Here is a 17,780-nt window from a genome sequence, read left to right as displayed (position 1 = left end):
TATTGAATGAGAAACCGTGTTGAAACTTTTGACTAGTAGTGTGTGTAAGTATTCTGAATTATATATTCATGTTAATGTGTATATATACTATATATTGTCGTGGCTATGTGAAAAACACTGTCCTTTTTTTATTATTATTTTTTTTAATGTTTTTGGGATGAAACTGAATGCAGACATCCCAAAAATGTAAAAAATAAAATAAAAATGGACATAAATGTTTTTCGCATAGCAGCGACGATATGTTCATTTCATTTCAGCTGCCAGTACCGGCGCCCCTATGCGGCTGTCACGCCACCACCACACCTTCTACCGTCAGCCATCTTGCACCTTTTCCTACTACGGCCGCGTGGGCAGCCACCGCTGCCGCTACCGGCGAGCCAACGCCGCCTTACTCATCAAGCCGTCGCGCAGCATGAACGACCTGTACGAGGTGGAGGTGCGACAACGGCGTCGGAGCCGCAAGCGCGACCGCCACCGCAGCGGCAACACCAACTCGTCCAACGGCGACGCCGAGAGCGAGGAGGGCGAGGTGAGTCCGCTCGGACGCCGACGGTCCATCGCCGTGACAACCGACACCGCATCCCGTTGCTCTTGACAGGTGGAGACCACCGTCCGACTGCTGTGGCTCTCCATGCTGAAGATGCCGCCGGAGCTGCTGCGCTTGTGCGCCTGCCACATGCTCACCTGGTTCTCCATCATCGCCGAGGCCGTCTTCTTCACCGACTTCATGGGACAAGTCATTTACCACGGAGATCCCATTGTGAGCGCTTCACACTAGCACGCATGCTACACTAGCAACAATGGCGAATGACGACAGGATTTTATAATAACATTTTCAGGATCAAGTGCAGCAGTTGTTTCTGAAAATTTTACATTTTACGAGTATTTAATAGATGCACTCTAAAAACAAAATAGTTGGGTCAAAAATAACCCAACTATGAGTCAAGAAATGGGCCTTTTAGTGTAAAACAACTCGTAAAAATTGGTCAGATCCATTACTTGGGTCAAAAAAAATGGGGTCATTTTGTGTAAAACAACCCAGAAAGTTGGGTCAAATTGACCCATTAAGTGGATCGGTCCATTTTTAATCCATAATTGGGTTACTGTTTTGACCCAACTGTTTTTGTGTGTTTGAGTGTGGGGTTCAAAAATGTTTTAATATTTTTATTCAGTTTTATTTAATGGAATTAATTAACTGTAATTTCATTGGGATTGAGTTTTTGTAAAATATTAAAATATACAATTGGATTTAATTTTAGAATTTTAAAAAATTTAAATGTGAATTTAATATATTAATTATGTCTGTATTAGTTATTTTACCTTTTTTTTGTTTGAGTTCACGTAAAATATTAAAGTATATAAATGCATTTAATTTCGAATTTAAATTCATTTTAGATTTTTTTTTCAACATATTTTTTTAATTGTAATGAATTGAAATAAGTCCAAATCAAATTTAATATAAAGATACAAATAAATTTACATTAAATTTCAATGGAGGTAGGCATTTATTATTATTATTATTACTTTTTTGTATTTATTTATATTTATATAGTTTATATAGGTCCTCGAGGGCCGGAGTCCTGCAGGTTTCCGATGTTTCCGTCGTCCAACACACCTAATTCATACCATCAGCTCATTAGCAAGCTATGCAGAAGGCTGATAACGATGACTGAGGGAGAAAGTGCTACTTTATATTTATGACTTCTCTGACATTGAAAAAATAGATTAGTGTCTTTTTTGTGGTGTTCCATCCATCCATTTTCTGTCACTGTGATTTTTGTGGTCTTCGACACTTTTGACACTCCCTCTAATGTCCACAATGTAAATGAGTGAAGAAGCCCCCACTGGCTAATGAATGTGGTTTTAAATGTGCTACTTGCAGGCTCCTGTTAACTCCACCGATTTGACAAATTATCACAAAGGTGTTCAGATGGGATGTTGGGGTCTGGTCATATACGCCATGACCGCCGCTACATGCTCAGGTAACTGAAGATTTTAATTTTTAATTTTATATTTTTTAATTTTTTGTGTGCATTTTTTTGTCCTTCCCATCCCTCCAGCTCTCCTTCAAAAGTATCTGGATAACTTTGACTTGAGCATCAAAATCATCTACATCTTGGGAACGCTTGGATTCTCTATAGGTACAAACATCATCAACATCTGAACATCGTAAGATAAGCCAATGGCATCATTTTAAATTTTTTTTTTTTTTTTTTACTCAGGAACTGCTATTATGGCCATATTCCCCAATGTGTATGTTGCCATGGTGATGATCAGCAGCATGGGCATCATCTCCATGAGTATCTCCTACTGTCCCTATGCCCTGCTGGGACAGTACCACGAAATGAAACAGGTAACAACAACTTGGATGATGTCACGAGAATGTAAGGGGTGTCGTCGCACCTGTACACAAGCAAAGTGGTTGTTTAAAAAAAAATACTTGATTTTTCACTGTCAAATAGTTTTTCCATTGCATGAAAAAAAAAATGATTCTCCATTCTGACAAAAGAGTCACCAAATTGATGACAAGTTAGGAACCACTTACCAACATTTCCCAAATTTCCACAATTAGACATTTCAATATTTCCAAAGGGTCTCAAACTTCACTTAATGATATTTACGGAAATATTTATCACATTCCTCTTATTGGCCCATTTCACATAAACATTCCCAAAATAAAAAGGCATTTACCCCCGTTAAAGCCATTCAAACTTGAACTTGGGGAACTATTTCATCACCATTTTTCCCAAATGTTTAATTATGCTACATTTTTCCTGACAAAATTCTAAAATTATGCAGACATTATACATTTATTTACATTTTACGTGATTTTTTTTTTTTTTTCAATTTAAACCATTCTAACATGTTCAGTTCATTCAGGATATCTGTGGGACTGTTTGTAACATTTAAAGACATATTTTCCCTTTTTTGTTCCACATTTCTCAACAAGTTCAAACCAGTTCAACTTCCAACTGTTCGACTCATTCAGGACATCCTGGTCATTTTGTCACATTCACAAATTTTCCACATTGATTGATGACCAATTTAAACCTCCTTTCACATTTCTCAAACCATTACAATTTCAAGTGTCACATTTCAAATCATTTTGCAGCATTCACACACAAATTCTACACGAATAGCGTTCATGAGTCATCATCATGTCTTGATTGCTAATAAATGATAAATGTGTGAAAATGTATTTTCATCGCAGTACACCAGTCACAGTCCCGGTAGTTCCCGTCGAGGGTTTGGCATCGACTGCGCCATCTTGTCCTGCCAAGTGGGTCTTGTTTTACGCAACATCTGCATTCATATCAATACATTTATGACATGCTCACTTCTAAATTAGGTGTACATCAGCCAAATCCTGGTGGCCTCGGCTTTGGGTTCCGTCGTGGAAGCGGTCGGGAGCGTACGCGTCATTCCAGTTGTGGCCTCCGGGGGCTCTTTGTTGGGATTCCTCACCGCTTGCTTCCTCGTTATTTATCCCTCACATAGCGGGTAAGAAAATATATTCGCATAATACGCCAATGAATCCATCGTGACTAATAACGATGCCGTTTGATTGGCAGGGAGGCGGGATCGTCCAAAACCTCGGAAAAACAGGCGTTGACCCCGCTGGCCAATCCCAGCGAACGAGTGAAGGAAAAACCCAGCTTCTTGAAACTCGACAAGGCGGGCAAGGCCACCACCAGCGTCGCCGCCGCTTCCTGTCACGTGGAGAATGAATCTGCACTGTGATTGGCCGCAAGTAAAACAAGGTCCAGTCGCCGTCATAATAATCCTTCCGCTCCGGGATTACTCCGTCCCAATTCCAATGTGAGTACTCGGCAGGTAAAAAAAAAAAAAAAAAAAAAAAGTGGGGGTGGTCTGCCTCTCAAGGAAACCTCAGGGGGATTGTTGCACGCACGCACGCACGCACACACACGAACATTACTGACCACATCGAAGCTGCAGTCGTCGTCGACAACAACAACACAAACATCGTTCTTCCTCACTGTGGACGCAAATGTTTTGTTCTGCTGAAGCTTTAAGACTCTTTACGAACTTTCATACTTGAAAACAAGAGCCCCGAAGCCTGCTTGAGGGTCAAAAACAAAACAAAAGAATAAGAATGAGAAGAATAAGAGAGCCCTAAAAGTGGACGTCCGAATCGGGTCATTCCAGGACAACAGAAGAGAAACGTGGACAATGAGCACGGAGCTGACTCTATATGGGGTGGGAAAAAAAAAAATCCTTAATTGACCCCCAGAGGGGAAATTCAGGAATAAAAGTGAAATTCCACAGTAGACAGCGCCTTCACATATATGAAGAAATATATATTTACATGACATCATACAGGGCATTATTATCCGAAATACTAATTTGCATGACCTCTTGAGCTCATCGGGCAAAACACTGCATGTTAGCGGGCCAGAGAGTTTTTGCTCTCTTTTCTGCTTCTTCTTGTTAGCTTTTATGAAAGGCAGGTGGCACGATAGCTCTTATTCATAACTAAATGCACATAAGCTTGACCTATCGGCTTAAAAAAAAAAATCAATAAAAAAGCAGTTCTTAATGAGCTCTGCTGAGATATTTCGAACGGCATACATTGCTGGGATTCCAATGGGGGGGGGGGTGGAATCCACAAAAATGGGGGGACTAAATATTGTCGCTGTAGAGAAACATCTGAAAATAGATATTTTTATTTTATTTTTTTATGAAATCAAATCAAATCTCAACATTTTGCCGCAATTAATTACCCATAATTCTACGTATTAGTTATCGGGAATATTTTGGTGAGCTTTTAGTATCCAAAAGTGCAGTTAATTAGAATTTTTGTTTTATCCGAAATGGAAAGATGTTTTGGAGTATATTGTTTTTTTGTTTGTTTTTTAAATGGTTTTCATTAGAAAAACTCTAATCAGACCTTATTTTCAATTATAAATGAAAAAAAAAAAACACAATTTGGAAATTTGACTTTTTTTTTTCTTCTTTACACCAATTAAAATACAGTATGTAGTATGTACTTACTTTTATTAGTTGTTTTTTTTTTGGGGGGGGGGGGGCTGGTAGTGTGTGAAGATTTTTCTAGTTTGACAAAAACCCAAACATTTATTTTCATATTTTTTGTCAATTTTTATTCAGAGCGCAAAGTTTTGTTGTTGTTTTTCAAATTTAAAAATTATTTGAAAAAACTCAAGACATTAAAAAAAATATATATTTGACAATAACAAAAAAACTCAACATTTTTCTATATTATGTACATGATTTTTTTATTAAAATTATATTAATCTGATGCAGATGATGCAAATTTAAAAAAATATATACAAGTGCATGCTTTTTTTTTTTTTAATTGTTGTGTAGAAAATGCTCCAAAGCTGGTTAATTTTATTTTTAAATCTGACATCTGTTATAAAATGGACAGTTTTTTGAAATCAGAAAACTTTTTCTTTTTTTTTCTTTTTTTACCAAGAACAGAATGTTAGAGATATGTTTGTGCTTTTAAAAACACAAATTTGGTTTATGATGCACATATTTTATCAGAAAAAAACACTTTTTTTTTTTTTGGGGTGCTGGTTGGGGATAAGAATGTTTATTTGTTTGTTTTTTACAGCGACAATATGAACATTTTTAGTGAAAATATGGAAACCTTTTTGTGGACGACAATGTGTTACATGGGAGTTTGAAAACACTCCGGTGGCGGCGGTTTTTGTTACTTGTTGGATTTCCACTCCTACGAACTGATGCACATTAACGCGGTTTTTCTGATTAGCGTGTTAGCTTAGCACGCGGGCGGGTGGGATCAATCGTCTTTGAACGTAAAAATCCTGGATGGCAGTCTTTTTAAAGTAGAGATTAAAAAGCCAGGTTTCCTTCAACCAGTGAACGCAACTTGCTCTTTTGAGGAAGCCCGAATGGCGTCGCGGGTGCCGGATTCGGGGAAAAAAAATTGCTTACGGGATGCGTGCAAATAAAGTGAACTTCTCCGAATGCTTATTTCCGAATGTCTCCACAGTCCGCAATGCTGGACGAATAAACTTGAACTTAAGAAGTGTTAAGTGAGATGGTTTTTGCGTTTTGACCAATCAGAGGAGAGGAAAGCGGGGCCAGGAAATGGCGGGAATTTTTTTTTGGAGTGCAGTAAAAATCTAAAATTTTTCAAACTTTTCTGCAAGGAGCGTCATTTTGCTCTTGCTGTGGTGCTTTAAAAAAATTGTTGGCGAAAATGAACCAGAGCATGTTTCATTTCAAAGCTTTTTGTGATCATTAGGGGCAATAAAATATTAGCAATTAAAATAAAGGGGACGGATGTCCGCCTAAGCTGAAATATTTTCAATATGAAATAATACTGTAATACTATTTTTAATGTTTTGTGTAAACATCCTGAATAACGAAAAAAAAATATCGAAGGAGGTGGTATAATATATTTTTAGCAGTATAAGAGGTTTTTATGTGATATGCATGAGCACAACACCAAAGTTTTGTTTTTTAAATTGACATCCTCATGTCTGTTTTTGTACAAATGAGTAGAAGTGTCACGCTGGAAAAAATAAAACACAAATAAATGTTATGTTATTTTCACCCCTCCCCCCTAATTCAAAAGATGTGAATAGTTTCTATGGTGACTTTATTCCAAAGAGAACAAAAACATCTATTAATATTAAGGCACTTTTCTCATAGAAATAAAAATTGTAAGACTATGATATTTTTTAAGTGTATATTATATTCTCATATTATGAGGTTATAATTTTTTGGGTAATACTACAGCATTATTTTTGTTTTCATTCTTGTATTATTTTCTCTTATTTAAATAATCAATAATAATATATATATATATATATTTTAAATCTCTCCCCCCCTCCCTCAAACATTTACTATGTTGTAATATTATACACCTTTTAAAATTGTTCATAAACATTTGAGTTATACTACAACAATTTAATCCTCTGAATGTTTTTCTCTCCTGATCTGACAATTTTTTATAAAATTACGACTGTCCTAATTTAGCATATTAAGTTTTATGAAATTGCAATTTTTTTGTGATATTACATTCTCTTAAAAAAAAAAGGAAAAGTATGTTTATTTTTATTGTCATATTAAAATTCTCTAAAAATAAAAATCTAGAAATTTGCAGAAAATAATTTTCGGAATAATTTGACTTTACTTTTGTAATATTACTCCTTTTTCCGAGATTAAGACTTGATTCCTGAAACGTTACGTTATTCACATAATAATCCAACTTTCTCCTCGTATTATATAACATAAAGATTCAATTCCCTTCATTCCGACTTTATTTGTTGCTTTTCAGTGTGTCTCTTCTACTCGCCTTCATATTATGGAAGCAAAACAATCGAAAACGTCGCAGCGGGTCAGTACGCGCTTTAAACAAGTGCACGACTTCAGGAAGAAATAAAAAAATAAAAAGTTGTGGCTCTGGCCTGTTGCGTTTGGCGCACGGCGACACGCCCCCCCCCCACCCCCCGTCGTTACAAACTCGAGGGTCCCGCATATTTATTTCCTCGCCTTCTGCCATCGACTGGAATGTTCCAATGTTACTCACTGTGCTCGCTCGGCATGCTGGGAGCTTGAGTTCTGCCTTTGGATTCCATCAGGTGACTTTTTTTTTTTCTTTTTTTTTTTGGTGTGTATTGGTAGTAGGTCACATGTTGAAGAATGTGAAGCGATTTCTGGGGAAATCCTTCTTCTTTGGATTTTTTTTTAAGCGACGGGCGCTGGCCGACATTGCACAAATCTTTGCACATGAAAATGTAAAGGAAAAAAAAACAGCTGTGGATATTTATTATTGTTTAGCTGAGCTTCCCTTACATGTCATTTCTTCGTTGTATGTGAGCAGTTGTGGATATAAAAAGTCTACACACCCCTGCTCAAGTGCCCGTTTTTTTTTTTTTTTATATATATATTAAAGAGGCCAAGATAAGTTATTTAAAAAAAAATTTGTCTATTTATGTACAAAGTAAAAATAAACAACGGAGATGTGGTTGCACAAGTCTGCGCACCCTCTTATAAGTAGGATATGACTGATCACAACCAACCTCGTGACAAGGGTGTGAGCACACACCTGCCACCATTTAAAACGCCTCTGGTTCACCCGAAATCAATTTCAGATGTTCTAGTAGGCTTTTTAAAAATATTTCTTTGTCACATTTTTATAAAAACCTGGCATTTGAGCAGAAGCGTGGAGACTTTTTGTGTTTGAGTTTTTTTTGTTTTTTTTTGGTGGGGGGACGTTCTAGTCTTATTGTTGTTTTAGTTTTGTTTGGATTTGTGTTTCTTTTTTTCTCTTTATTTTAATTTTCCTTGTCCAAATTTATTTGGGAGGAGGTCACACACACACACACTCACTCACACGACTGCGCCAACATCCAGCTCTCCATTCCCCATGGAAATGACGCCTCCATCACGTGTGTGGCTCCTTGTGGTGTCTAAGATGCCTATATATTTAATAGATATATACATATATGTAAGAAATTATATGAAACTACTTAAAGAATGGGAAAGCAAGTGTTATATGCCTTGTCATGTAAACACAGTTGTAAATATACTTCAATTTCCTTTTTTCTTTTTTTTTTGCTGCTATGAAAAAAGATGATTATTTTTGGTAGTGGTTTTGTTTTGTATGTAAAGACTAATATACAATATATCTATGTTTATATGCATGTATGTATATATATATATATATATATATATATATATGTGTGTGTGTGTGTGTATAAATGTATATATGAGTATGTGTACATACGTGTATATGTATACAGCATACATATGTACATATACACACATATTCGTCATATATACATTAATGTATGTTAATTTGTACATACCTGCTTGAGCCTTCATATATGCAAACTAGGACAGTGGATGAACATACTGTATGGAACGCACCTTTAAAAAAAAAAAAAATTGTGAGACAAACCAACAATGATTCTTTTGTTGTCTTTTTTTATTATTATAACCCCAACAGTTTTTCAGTCATGCATTTACGTCTATATTTAATTTTAATCTGGATTGTGTGGAGGCAAAAAAATAATTCTCCTAGTTTTTGATTTGTATGGAAATTGTGAGTTTTTCCAATGTCCTATTTTAAAATATTTTTTACATTAATTTATTTAAGTCATTGTATGTTTAAAAGTTTTATCCTCCCGTTACTTTAAAAAAAAAAATCAAATTACATTTCAGTTATATTAGAAACAATTCTAAAATTATTAATTTTAGATTAAATTGATACGCCGTATGTCTTAATGCCATAAATTGTTAATTCTGTTGTGTTTTACCTTTTATTGTCTTATTAGATTATTTTTTTTGTTGACCTCCTTAAAAGATTCCTCAGGCTGAATTTCTAGTCAAGTCGCTCGTTTGTCTAATTGACACGTTGGGTCACAGCTGAGGGTAAACGGCGAAGGTGGCGATACCACACGCGTTCTTCTTGTTCCGGATTATTCGAATGAAACCGTCCTCTCCCCATGCCGGCCCCCAACTGCAAACACAATTGCATTCCATTTTTATTTATTTTTTTATTTTTATGTTTCTTCTTTCGACCAGTGGTTCTAACACTCTTTTTTTTCTTTTACGCCAAGGACCAAAATTAAAATACAGTAACACAGTGGGCCCATTAATAAAGTATATTTAAATTCTAGCCACTAACATAATGTACAGTATGAATTGCACAACCACATTTTTACCTGTTCTTGAGCAGCCAGAAATGTCGGCCATCGTCTGAGCCGTAACCCACCAGCAGGACCGCGTGATTGATCAACTTTGCGTTACAGTCGGGATCGTCGTAGATACCTGGCTGAGAAGATTAATTCATTATTGGATTATTCTTTTTTACGTCCACACTGACTAAACCTTCCTAATCCGACAGTCTCACCTCCCCTGTAGAGATGAAAAGATGGCAGCATGGCGTTGACAGCCACGGCGAGGGGTCCCACCCGGGCCACGGCGGCCTGCAGCGCCCTCTCGTCCCCCCATGGGAGCGCGCTAAAACTGGAGCAGTAGCCCGCCTTGCCCCTCGCGGAATAGCGACATTTCCCATTCTGCAAAGACAACTTTCCATCAGTGAGGCTGGGCGGGCATACTGTACCTAATAAAGCGACTCAAGGTTCGACCTGGTGTTCGTAGGGATACGACTTCTCAGAATCGACGCCCCGGTTGCGTATGATGTAGCGGTAGGCTTTCGTGATGTAACCTCCTTTGCAGCCGTGGTTGCCGTCCGCCGCGCTGCAGTCCACCAGGTTCTGCGGGCTGAGCGGCACCAGGACCCCGGTCCGCTTTTTCATCTGGCCCTCGAGGGCCCCCAGAGAGCTGAAGGCCCAACATGACCCACAGATGCCCTCGGAAAGGACAACTGACCATTGGTCACATAATACACAACAGACAACCAAACTTAATCCTTTTAAAATGCAGTTTAGCATTCATGAATTCGATGTTTTTGTGCCATAAAAAGTTTTAGTTTGGCGCCATCTAGTGGTGGTGTAAGGCTTAATGCAGGGGTTTTGTATGTTTCTGCTTATCTCCCGATATAACTGCTAATATGTATATATAGTCTCTGTTACCGTAATTTGCTCCCTAAAATGAATTATGTCTGTAAATGTCAAAAGGTGAGTACTAGTATACTATACATAGTTATTTAATTATGTATGTTATTTAGGCTGGTAGCGTATGCTAATGATGAGGCTCAATTGACATACAGGTTCGTTTGCGCTGAATAATTAAATACTCTACTGGTCGTTCATATAACGAGTTTATAAGTACATAAAGAAGTCGATGCTTTATGGCCCTCCACATTTTAAGTACTTTGGCACCATCCTGTGGCATTTATCTACAATTCCAATCGTCAGGTAGTATCGGTATGAATTCTGTCACTGCAAGTTGTACGTTTACAGGTAATTAGAAATCCATCTGGTTGCCGTTTTCCTTTTGTATGTTGTTCATTGAAAAAAAAAATGTTCATTTGAACTTTGTTGTATCTGTTTGGAGTCGTACATTTGGGTTCAGAAGTTTGGTTGTGGCTATATGTCTGCTATGGCTTACTTGGTTCTGCACAGGACCGACCAGACCTTTGCTCCTCCAATCTACACTGCTAGGCAACGTGAGATTCTTCCACGTGTGGTTTTTGGACCGTGCCACCTTGTCCATTTTGAAACCGTTCAGCTTCTGGTTCACCTCCTCCACCATCTTAAAGCGCACAAAGTATGGACAGGCTTTATTATTATTATAAATAACCGCCACTAAATGCCACTAAAATAAGGTAAAACTCACATGGACATGTTTTGAAGTTACGCGTCTGTTCTATGATTGGTTGAATCCACGTCACATGATGTATGGGGGGCCATGTTGTTATTGTTTACATTTTGCACTTTTGGAAGTGGACTTTTGGCAAAAAAAAAAATCTATGTTGCGTGGCTTCAGGCTGTCTTTAATCTGTTATGTATATTTTTGTTAATGGGTAGATGTCACGGACTTCCGACTTCCGGATTTTACACATCAGCGCCGAGTTCCAACACTCGGAAGTCCCGCCTCCTCCGTGGCATATAGTCCATTTATATTGCGCTCTAGCCTTAAGAGGTACTTATCAATTATGAAGCAAATGAATGCTAATGGGGTAATTTTCCACATCTAACTTACATATATTTTACATCATTTAATTTAGTAGTCTGCACGAACCAATTTTGTCCACTAGAGGTCAGTCTCGTATGCTTTGAGTAGCGTTGACAACTGAAGGGGCCTAATGCTGCCTCCATACTCAGTAATGTGATATAATGTAATATCAGACTGGACCCCCACCATGTCTGCCAGATGGTTAAGTCCCAGTGTGAAGTTGTGTCTCCCCAACAAGACTTCCTGGTTGTGTCCGAGCACCATTTCCACATTCTTCTCCCACACGGCTCTCCTGAAGGCAGCCTCAGTCTAAGAAACGAAATAAAACACAGATTCAGATCCAGCATAGATTAATTAATATGTCTAATATGATGTATGGGTCCAACCACCTGGTTCTGGTAGACCTTGGCATGCTGGAGGGTCCACCCGTGCCACGCCTCGTCAAAAAGGGTCGAGTAGATGGGAATCAGCGGCCCCAAAAGTAGGACTGCGCATAAGATGAACATCCTGCAAAAGTGTAATTCACGTTGTACTTTTTCTATCATTGCATTTGTGCGTTTATTTATTTTCATCATATCTTCAGCATTGGTATTTTGAATTGGGCACGTAATGACACTTAGTGTCCAAATCTAATGAGATATGAAGATAATTATGCAGCCTACACAACAACAATTATGTATTGTGCTCAGTTAAAACGTAAATGATGACATAAGCTATGCTTAGTTTCAATAAAAAATAAAAACTGCGCTGTATCATAATGACATTCGTCATTTGGTTACCTTATTAGAGTCCGCTTCTCGCGTTTTGTCTTGTAACAGAACCCAACACAAAATGTCTGTCCCCACACACAAGCTCATGCATTGCCTCTTGTCTTTTCTTTTCTATTTTCCAGCATATGGTCGCCACCCTGACCCGTCATGTGAATCTCATTTACAAGCACTCCAAAATAGAATGCGAGGGTGGAAGTGGCAAAGAGGAGAAACTACAATGTTAAACTTTGGGATCGCATGGTGCGCTAGTGGTTAGAAAGTCTGCCTCACAGTCAAGAGTTCTGGGTTGGAATCTCATGTCTGGAGTTTGCAGGTTTTCCTTGTGCTTGCCTGTATTTTTTTCGGTTCATTCTAAAAACAAAGACTCCAAAAAGAAGACCTTACTAGGGTGCTTACTACTTACTAATGACAATGAAGGTATGGTTACGCAACGACTGCCGGTGGATTCAGGGACACGCCCCCCGGAAGTAGCAGATGGCCGAGTTGCTGACTCAGCGCCGACTCTGCGGTGGCAGTCACACAACATTAGGTACACCTGCATCATCTCATCTTTGATGCACTTATGCAATGTAGTTTGTTATTATTAGGTAATACACAATTAATAATGCAGACAAAAACGTATACTATTCACAGCAGAGCAATGTTGAATTGAGGTGATGAGCTTCATTTTGTCAGGCAATAACATTGTCGACAGTTTTTTGGGGGAAAAAATGCTGCCATCTTGTGGCAATTTCAAACTTTAAATTATTCGCAGTTCATGATATAAAAAATTCTGACGTACAAACTCTGCTCCATGAGCCCATATGCAACCCGCCATATTATGTGATCCGGCCTTCTGTGCCATTTTAACTCATTCACTGCCATTGACGGCTTTAGACGTCAAATTTTTTTAAAAACTATTTCTATTAATTTAACATTTTTTTCCACTTTTGTTAACAAGAGTATATAAAAAAACGTTTTTATTGTGCATTTAGAACAGATATAAAATTTGAGAGTTAACTATTGAAGTCATGTGATTAATTACAATTTAAAAAACTAATTGCCCGAAGACCTAATTTTTAATTTTCTTTTCTTTTTTTAAATAATATTTTTTCAACAACAAAAAAAGATTATTAAAAATTAGGGCGTCAGGCGATTTTTTTCATTGTAATTAATCGCATGACTTCAATAGTTAATTTATGATTAATCACAAATTTTATATCTGGTCTAAATGTACAATATTTTTCCCCTAGGTTTTCATACTCTTGTTAACAAAAGTGGGAAAAAAATATTAAACTAATAGAAATAGTTCAAATGAATTTTTGACGTGTATAGCCGTCAATGGCAGTAAATGAGTTCACGTCAAATATCTTCCTCAAAAAGTCCCGAAATGCTCCTAATTTGGCTGACCCGCGCCTGCCTCCTCACATCCAGCCTTGGACCGAGGCCACCAGGCAGTACATATAATCTCTCAGTTTCTCCCCCTCCGTCGTTGCTGCTGCTGCCATGAGGATGCCGCTTCATTCCCTTGCAGTTTCCTAAAGGGCCGAAGGTGATTTTCACTTGAATTTATTTTCATATTTGTTGCGTTTGTAAAGACACCCTCATCTGAAATTTTTTTTTCCTTCTCCTTAGTGACAACATGGAGATGGAGTAATCATAGTGAAAGGGCATCTGCACTCAAGCACCGGTGAGTCACAATATCTTATCTTTATGTGCTTTTTCCTTGAGAATATTGCAGCGCACCTTACGACTGTTTCGGGATATCACAAACGGGCTCATGTTTGCTGAATATGCGAGTTAATTTGAGTCCTGTGGAGATGCATTGACATTTTATTATCTGGTTTATGATATATGCATTGTTATTGGTTATTTTGTTTCTGTTTATTATTATGGTTGTAGTGCAACATATACTGAGGGATATTTATCAATCTGAACATATTTATTTATTTATATTTATTTAATGTAGAGTAGGCTATAATAATATTTTAAAACGTGTTTCTAATTCTTCTAGTTAAGGTCAAGATATTTGTCATAAATATTGCAGTAAGATTTGATCAATATATTTTAAGTTATTGCATCTTTTTATCATTTATTATTGTTTAATTTGATGTTGACATTGAGCTGTTATTCGCCTTAGTTACTACATTAGCAGTGCAAAATTATAATATTTATTATAATATTGCAATAGCATTTGATAGTTTATTTTACATCACAATTTGAATTGTAATTCTTTTATTAATTTCAGTTGGTGTAGAAGCGCAATACATCTAAGAACTTTGTTACATTTGTTGACATGAGAGGCAAAATATTTGTATAATTGTAATGATATTATAGTAATAACTGATAAATAAGTATTATTTTAAAGTAATTATGCAGTGTGTGTTTCATTATTTTGGGAACTTATTTAATTTTATGTTGATATCAAGTTGATAATTTGCCTATGCTAGTATCTCAAATATTGATATTCAAAATATATATATTTTTAATGTTTTAATTCTAATTAATTTTTTTTAAATACATTTTGGTTACCTTTGCTACTAGTCATAGCAAAATATTTTTAATATTATCATATTATTCAAAGTAAAAAAATATCAGCTGTCATTTTAATTAAATAATCTTTTTTTTTTTTTGTGATTTTGATGAATTGTCAAAATCATACAGCACAGGTGTCAAACTGGGGGCCTGGGGGGCCACATCCGACCCTCCACATCATTTTATGTGGCCCGCCAAGGCAAATGATTGGCGTCGAATTTGTGTTTCTTGCTAAAATACAGAAATTGCAATTTGTTGAGAAAAAAAGAATTTTTGGTTACCAATCCCCCGTTTAAAATAAATGTAATAATAATTGATTTTTTTTATTTTTTTATTTTTTTACTAAACTCTGATTTCTAGTTATGTTGTTGTGTCCATCCATTTATGATGTTGTTCTGACTTGTGTGCACTTTTGGTTTGGTGCAGCCTTCTCCCATGCAGGCAGGCCGCCGCCACCCGGTGCGGTGGGGGGCTTTCTGCGTTGTGGCTGCCGGCTTAGCGATGACATCACAAGCGTTGGGGTCGTGCCCTCACTCCTGCCTCTGTGACGCAGCCGTGTCTACCGCCGACTGCTCTTACGCCCGACTCGCCGCCGTGCCCCAGCGCCTCCCGCCGGATTTGTCCGGACTCAACCTGAGCCACAACGCCATCCGGATTCTGGCACCCGAGCCATTGGCGGCTTTGACGCGACTGGAAGACTTGGATTTGAGCGACAACCTCCTAGCGTACATCGACGCCGACGCCTTCCTGGGTCTGCGGAGCTTGTTGGAGCTCCGCGTGGCTGGCAACCGCCTGAAGGTGCTTCCGGTCGGCGCTTTCGCCGGCTTGTCGATGCTGCGGCTGCTGGACGTGAGCGGTAACGAGATCCTCGGCTTCCTGGATTTCACCTTCCGAGACTTGGCCGGCTTGAGCGTTCTGAAAGCGCTGCGCAATGATGTTGTCTTCGTCTCTCGCCAGGCCTTCGCGGGTTTAACCGACCTGCGGCAACTCCACCTGGACGCCCGCAATCTCACCTCAGTGCCCACTGAGTCTTTTGCGCACCTCGTCGGGTTGACCATTTTACATCTGCACCGTCTTGATTCCACCGTGTTGCCAAACTATGCTTTCCTTGGCCTGGCACATCTGAAGGAACTCGTCGTCTCTGATTGGCCCAGACTGGAGACGTTATCTACAAACAGCCTGGTTGGCCTCAATCTTACGTCCCTGACGATTCCAAACTGCAACCTGACCGCAGTCCCTTACGACGCTTTACATCACCTCGTCTACCTTGTACACCTCGACTTGTCTCGGAACCCGATTGGCTACATTCAAGGCAATCGGCTCAGGGGCCTGCTCAGGCTAGAAGAGTTCCTCCTAGTTGGGGGACGGTTACGATTCATCGAAATGACGGCGTTTTACGGTTTGGCACGTCTGCGCCTGCTCAACGTGTCGGGAAACCTCCTGAGCACCCTGGAAGAGGGCGTTTTTCAATCGCCGGGTGCCCTCCGACGTCTTGGATTGGACGGAAACCCGCTGGCCTGCGACTGCCGTCTGCTCTGGCTGGCGCGCCGACGTCCATCGCTAGACTTCGGCGAGAGCCCGCCGGCGTGCGGCGCTTTAGCTGGATGGAATTTCCTGGACTGTACCAGAGAGGAAATGGCGGAACTGCTCACGTGCCGGCCCCCTCGCATCCGACCGCGCCAACCCAACCTGGTGAGTGTGGAGCAGGGACACACGGCGGCGTTGCACTGCAATGCGGAAGGCCAGCCCGAGCCATCTGTCACCTGGCTCGACCCCAAGCGGAGAGCTTTAACGGACGCGGGGAGGATACGGACGGTCGTCAACGGCTCGCTGGAGGTCCGCTACGCGCAGCCGCTGGACGCCGGCACCTACCGTTGCGTGGCATCTAACGCGGCGGGAAACGACACGTGGCCTGTTGAGCTGCTGGTCCGAACCCTTTCCAAGAAGAAGCCCTTTCACCTCAAAAGCTGGCTAGCAGCCTTGCCTTCTTCTTCGCAGCCACCGTTCGACGTGAAGACACTGCTGATCGCGGCGTCCATCGGCTTCCTGTCGTTTTTCAGCTCCGTCAGCCTGTGCTTTATCGCCATCTTCTTTTGGAGTAAAGGTAAAGGGCAGATAAAGCACACCGCCAACATTTCATACGTGCCCCGCAGCGCTGCTACCGGCAATAATGGCGGCGCCGGCAACTACACGGAGACGAGCAGGTTCACAATGAAGCTGATGTAAACAATCGTGTGAATAAAGTTCTTTTTTCAAGTTGAAAGCCTAAAATTGAGTATTCCCATGATCATTTGACTACTCTTTTGAGGGGGGTGTACAAATAACAACTGTGCACATCTAAAAAAATTTATTAAAAAAAAGGGGGATTTGTGCTAATACTGACTGCAATTTTGAAATGTTCATAATTCCTTCCACCTCACCGAGGCCTCAGTTCCAGCTGAAGAAAAAGGGCCCAGAAAGCCAAATAGAAACTTGCAGTGTACACTCCAGCTCACTTATTAAATGTATGGAAATATAATAGTATAGTAAATGCTCAGTGGCCCAGGTTAAATGGCCCGCGGGACAAAATTTGCCCACCTTGTTTTAGAGCAACGTTCATTCACATGCATCATTCACAGTTCATGAGACTTCAATAGCCTGCATGCATGCAAAGCAACCAGTGCTAATTGGAACAAATTATGCATGTAAAAGTCAACGTTATATTCCTTAAACCAAAGTAGCTTTTGTTTGTTTTTAAATGTAATCATATGTATAATCATGCAAGCCAAAAACAAACAATTCGATTTTTCTCGACAAAGGTGAATGTAACCTCGTGTTAAGGTTACTGTATTTTTATGTACAATTTATATTTTTAATACTTATTTTATTTCAACGTTGTCTGGTAATGATTGATGT

At 39.2% G+C, this 17,780-nt stretch overlaps 3 protein-coding genes across 13 annotated transcripts in view; 2 read left to right on the top strand and 1 right to left on the bottom strand.

Annotated features, from left to right (window-relative positions):
* LOC144037636 (solute carrier family 45 member 4-like) overlaps nucleotides 1-6,037 on the top strand; it is a 34,655-nt gene extending 28,618 nt beyond the window's left edge. For 6 of the 7 annotated variants that reach the window (XM_077549244.1, XM_077549245.1, XM_077549246.1 and 3 more), the window contains 8 exons: nucleotides 258-529; nucleotides 599-760; nucleotides 1,883-1,982; nucleotides 2,061-2,141; nucleotides 2,223-2,353; nucleotides 3,212-3,280; nucleotides 3,350-3,501; nucleotides 3,573-6,037. In XM_077549244.1, the coding sequence (XP_077405370.1) occupies nucleotides 258-529; nucleotides 599-760; nucleotides 1,883-1,982; nucleotides 2,061-2,141; nucleotides 2,223-2,353; nucleotides 3,212-3,280; nucleotides 3,350-3,501; nucleotides 3,573-3,741 (1,136 nt within the window). In that variant the 3' untranslated portion in view covers nucleotides 3,742-6,037. Of the gene's footprint in view, nucleotides 1-257; nucleotides 530-598; nucleotides 761-1,882; nucleotides 1,983-2,060; nucleotides 2,142-2,222; nucleotides 2,354-3,211; nucleotides 3,502-3,572 lie in introns of those variants that run through there. The other variant, XM_077549251.1, reaches the window with a different exon arrangement.
* Nucleotides 5,046-13,229, bottom strand: ctss1 (cathepsin S, ortholog 1). Of its 4 annotated transcripts, XM_077549254.1 has the most exons (9): nucleotides 12,381-13,229; nucleotides 11,991-12,108; nucleotides 11,788-11,910; nucleotides 11,035-11,178; nucleotides 10,110-10,334; nucleotides 9,872-10,037; nucleotides 9,684-9,789; nucleotides 9,276-9,478; nucleotides 5,046-8,886 (listed from the first exon to the last, which is right to left on the bottom strand). In XM_077549254.1, exons 2-8 carry the CDS (start codon nucleotides 12,105-12,107, stop codon nucleotides 9,379-9,381), a joined length of 981 nt encoding a protein of 326 aa, XP_077405380.1. In that variant the 5' UTR covers nucleotide 12,108; nucleotides 12,381-13,229; the 3' UTR covers nucleotides 5,046-8,886; nucleotides 9,276-9,378. The 4 variants fall into 4 exon arrangements, with proteins under 4 accessions (XP_077405380.1, XP_077405381.1, XP_077405383.1 ...); XM_077549255.1 differs by lacking the exon at nucleotides 9,276-9,478; XM_077549257.1 differs by lacking the exon at nucleotides 9,276-9,478 and having other exon boundaries at nucleotides 8,854-8,886; nucleotides 9,684-9,793.
* Nucleotides 11,658-17,705, top strand: LOC144037637 (leucine-rich repeat and immunoglobulin-like domain-containing nogo receptor-interacting protein 1). Of its 2 annotated transcripts, XM_077549253.1 has the most exons (4): nucleotides 11,658-12,900; nucleotides 13,785-13,902; nucleotides 13,986-14,040; nucleotides 15,312-17,705. In XM_077549253.1, exon 4 carries the CDS (start codon nucleotides 15,321-15,323, stop codon nucleotides 17,109-17,111), a length of 1,791 nt encoding a protein of 596 aa, XP_077405379.1. In that variant the 5' UTR covers nucleotides 11,658-12,900; nucleotides 13,785-13,902; nucleotides 13,986-14,040; nucleotides 15,312-15,320; the 3' UTR covers nucleotides 17,112-17,705. The 2 variants fall into 2 exon arrangements, with proteins under 2 accessions (XP_077405379.1, XP_077405378.1); XM_077549252.1 differs by lacking the exon at nucleotides 11,658-12,900 and having other exon boundaries at nucleotides 13,691-13,902.
* Nucleotides 17,706-17,780: the final 75 nt, after the last annotated feature.

The sequence above is a fragment of the Vanacampus margaritifer genome, chromosome 17, assembly GCF_051991255.1.
Source record: "Vanacampus margaritifer isolate UIUO_Vmar chromosome 17, RoL_Vmar_1.0, whole genome shotgun sequence".
In the NCBI taxonomy this organism is placed as follows: Eukaryota; Metazoa; Chordata; class Actinopteri; order Syngnathiformes; family Syngnathidae; genus Vanacampus; species Vanacampus margaritifer.
Note: the sequence above shows the minus strand (reverse complement) of the source record. Positions and strands in the feature narration are given on the sequence as shown.

Excerpts from the sequence above, each read along its gene's own strand:
- LOC144037637 (XM_077549253.1), top strand. The coding sequence starts at position 15,321 with ATGCAGGCAGGCCGCCGCCACCCGGTGCGGTGGGGGGCTTTCTGCGTT.
- ctss1 (XM_077549254.1), bottom strand. The coding sequence starts at position 12,107 with ATGTTCATCTTATGCGCAGTCCTACTTTTGGGGCCGCTGATTCCCATC. Across the intron at positions 9,790-9,871 it reads TTTTCATCTCTACAGGGGAG|GTATCTACGACGATCCCGAC; the intron begins GTGAGACTGTCG and ends CTTCTCAGCCAG. Across the intron at positions 9,479-9,683 it reads TTCTGGCTGCTCAAGAACAG|TTGGGGGCCGGCATGGGGAG; the intron begins GTAAAAATGTGG and ends TTGTGTTTGCAG.